Consider the following 4,087-nt stretch of genomic DNA (forward strand, 5'->3'; position numbering starts at 1 on the left):
TGGAAAAAGGCTGCAATGAAACAAAGAGTGAAAAATTTAAAGGGGTCTGAATACTTTCCGTACCCACTGTAAATAACAATGCATAAACTGTTACCGTTTCTAAATGTTGCACTCAAAGCATTTCATTATATTTATTGTAGTTTATATACTTCTTGCAATTTGTGGATTGTATTCCCATAGTTGCACTAATTGTTAAGTCATATGGATAAAAGCCATCAGCTAAATTAATGCATGGTAAAAAGTTTTTTAGCTAGAAGCCATCATCAACCAATGATGCCAATCGGCTCATGACGGCTTTGAGCTGAAACGCTTACTTTAAAAAAGGTAACGTTCACATCAATTTGAATTTCTGGATTCTTTCACACATTTTATTTTAGAGTTTAAGAACGTGCAAGAAAGAATCCTCCGTCAGGTGAAAATCATAAAAAGGTCTGTGGATCAAAATGTTAAAAAACTGCAGCTTAAAATGAATCACTTTACCTGGCAGCATGCACTTTCAAGAGAAGATCATAACACACAAAGGTTCACATCTAACCCAAGGTCATTGGGTTAACATGGGTTCAAATATTTGGTGTTGACGCATGATTGTTCCTTTGCACCCTGCTTTCTCCAAAGTGATACAGCAGAAATAAAAAAGAAAAAACGAGTAAAACAAGCTGACAGTCGGCTTGGTTGCAATTTGTGTTGCAGCATGGCTTATTCGGGCTGAAGAGGTTTCACTGCACAGCTGGAATCAGTCTATGACCACACCACAGGAAAGCAAGACAATAGCAGAACTGAACCTACACAGATTGGAACCTTTACAATTAACAATAGTCCATAGAAACGGGCCTGTCAAACACCCATGCCAGTGTGCTTTGGCAACCCTAACATACAGGCAGGCACTTTGTTTTTCTTTCTCTATTCTTGTATTGTTGATTTATCTGTTTACTGGCAAAGAGTCCAGGTCAAGAGCACTGAGGTTTGTTCCTGCTTCAGAGGTGCTGTTTATGTAAGGCTGTACAGCGGCATGCTAATTACAGAGCGCAGAGAATGGGGATTATGATGACAGCCCTGGGAAGCAGATCTGCCTGTACAGTAAGAAAAGGAAGCTCTGCTTGGCAGCTGTCTGCTAAGGGGTGGACAGCTGCTCCCGCTGAGCTGCTCTGTGTTACCACAATCAGATTGACGGACAGTCTGGGATACACAGCCTTGTTCCAGTCCTCCTAGTCCTATGATTGTTCAGGACAGGGGAGATGCTACGTATAGAACCTTGAATGCTGACCACAGAGTGCATCTGGACCAGCCAAGAGAAGGGCTTTTATTGAGCATCACAATGGGGCTGATTGGTCCAATGCATGCCTGCTTCCCCAAATGATTCCACATTGGCCCTGCAAACTACCTTCTCTTGTGTAGACAAAGGTGGATTTTGATCCCTCTACTTGTAGCATAACACTTACTCATTCACCATACAAGTCAGTCATTTCTCCAATACCACCCACACTCCACCTTCCCACCGCTCCAGGTTCAAAAGAGTGACTACAGGGCCTGTGTTAGCATGCCATTTACTTATCCTATGTCTGTATTAACCAGTTATGTAATACTCAGGTTCCTAAAGTGAGCTGAAGTGTGAGAAAGAACAGGTTTATCATCTCTGTGCGCTTATTGTAAAGGAGGGCGGTGTGGGGATTTAAAAGCAATGATAACCAGTTAACAGGAGGATATGATTTCAGTCAGCCTGCCACAAGGAGACCTTTCTCATGCATTCATTGAGGATCCCTGTTACCTGTACTGCAAAAAACACAGCTTTACTCTTAAATGTGCGAGTGTGTGCCGTATGACATGAGTGTGCACATGCGTCTTGTTCTCACCGGTACAGTACTCTTTGCCACCATGCTGAGGCACTGTTATCTGTCGGTATATGACGGGCTTCACCTCCAGAATATTCTCATCATGCCGATAGGACAGGGGCTTATGTTCGCCCTGATTGCTGTGAGGCTGCGCTCTGTTGCAGGTGGTCCCATCAATCTGGGAGAAGACGGCGGCTTTGTCGAACAGAGCCAGGTTTCCCTCAAAATCAAAGTCTGTGTCCATGAGCTCATCCGTCCCACCTCTGAAGCACTCATCATCCTTTGGCCTCATCAGCTCTTTAGCACCTCCATTCCTCACATTGGTTTTCCTTGGTGTGGCCTGTGTCACCCTTCTGCTGTTAGATGAACCTGTAGAGACTAGAGAACACAGAAACAATAAGATTGAAGCGCTTCTCTGATTATTTCGACCCCACATGAATGCCCTATCTTGTGATGTTAACAAAAGTAATTAGCGTATCTCCAAATCTCTGGTCTTGAATTCAACCAGTGAATCATGAATTCAGTTGTATCTATGTTGGATGCCTAAATTATCATTTGTGGAACTTAAAGTTCCCCTATTTAGCATGCATAAGGAGCATATAAACATATAAGAACAGTAGTATAATGTAGTTGTAAGTAGATTAATGTATTTGCTACGACTTTAACTCCTCCTGGGGGCACCCATAAGTGGATACCAGTGTATAAACAGATAATTAAATATATTAATCATATAAAATATATCTTTGTAGAAGTTATAACTGTTGACAAATACTCTACATAAACACTTATTTAAAGCTTACAGCTATATAAATGTATGTGATACACTACACCATTTATTAAATGCTTATATACTACGAAAAAAAAAACTTATTCTCAATATATGCTAGAGTGTGAGAAAACACTGACCCTTTACAGAACAAGATAAATCTAAGAAGCCAAAGTAATAACATGGAAGGGGCAATTGCAGTTCATGGGCAGTGAAAATGGTTCCCATCGAAATGTTATTTTACCCCAAATAAAATTTGTGAGCAAATACCTTAACATCATTATAGGAATTGTTACCTAACGTACAGTTAAAGCCAGAGATTAGGAGGCTTTGCTCTGGGCTACCACAGGCCCATTTCAGCTTTAATCTCAAGACCAAAATGCACAGATTACCCAGACATCCCCCCCCCACCCCCCCACCCCCATGTCTCAGCTCTGCTCACATCCTAAACACCTCTGAAAGGAGTTATGAGCTGCCTTACTATACATCATCGCGTTGTGAATAATGTAATCCACACACAGTAAGTTCCTGCACTCTTCAGTTTCAAATTCTGGATAGATTGCTCCTTTTATCTTGTGTTACTCTGACTGGTAGTTTTCTTGTCCTCTCCCGGTTAGCCAAACACCACAGACACGAAAAAAAATCATACAATGGCTGGCTGTGCGGTACTCAAAGTTTACATACATGTATGCACGGACAAAAAAAACTAAATGAAGAGAGAACAAAAAAAAAGAAAGAAAAACTGGAAAAACCTGGCCTTCAACCCCAACCATGCTGAGCTCTCACGCTAACAAGGAGACAGAAAGGCACAGTCGCACGCTACTGTCACTGTGACAGCTAAGGTACTTTGGACTCTCTCACGCGAGACACCAAGAGGCTCAGTCATAGTACACTTGTATTGATAATAAGCATATAACCAACATTAAGCTAATTTGAGACCTGCCTCAATACCACAATACGGCCTTAGAACCACTACTAGAGACCTTCCAAAATATAAGGTCAGATTAATGTGCCTAATTTCCCTCCGAACACAGGCACGCATACTACTAAGTATTCATAAGTGATTTAGAATTAAACTACATAAGAACAACATTATTAAGTCCTGTCTAAAGTGTTGGGGAGAAGGGCGGTGGGTTTGTGTGTTTATCTGTGTGAGATAAAAGCTACCATGCTTATTAGCACAAACCAACAATGTCTTTATTTACAAGGAAGTGTTTTGTCATGCTAGGAATCAAAAATCTGAATGAACTGGGCAGAGCTCCAAGTCAAACAGGCTAATGCATAACAAGTAGGGAGACAGTGATCTTTACTGTGTCCACTTAAGACAAACTCACCACCAAACATTTGTACAAAGACACAGGCCAAGAATATTTCAAACGGAAAAATGGGTTATGGCAAAAATTGCACCAATAAGAAGCACATACACTCACCGGCCACTTTATTAGGTACACCTGTCCAACTGCTCGTTAACACTTAATTTCTAAGCAGCCAA

The 4,087-nt window shown here is 41.3% G+C and overlaps 1 protein-coding gene across 2 annotated transcripts in view; it reads right to left on the minus strand.

The window, feature by feature from the left end:
* LOC117943533 (enhancer of mRNA-decapping protein 3-like) overlaps window positions 1-4,087 on the minus strand; it is a 21,410-nt gene that overhangs the window by 10,871 nt on the left and 6,452 nt on the right. For both annotated transcript variants that reach the window (XM_034869722.1, XM_034869715.1), the window contains exon 4: window positions 1,851-2,207. In XM_034869722.1, the coding sequence (XP_034725613.1) occupies window positions 1,851-2,207 (357 nt within the window). The remainder of the gene's footprint in view (window positions 1-1,850; window positions 2,208-4,087) is intronic.

The sequence above is a fragment of the Etheostoma cragini genome, chromosome 1, assembly GCF_013103735.1.
Source record: "Etheostoma cragini isolate CJK2018 chromosome 1, CSU_Ecrag_1.0, whole genome shotgun sequence".
Classification (NCBI taxonomy): Eukaryota; Metazoa; Chordata; class Actinopteri; order Perciformes; family Percidae; genus Etheostoma; species Etheostoma cragini.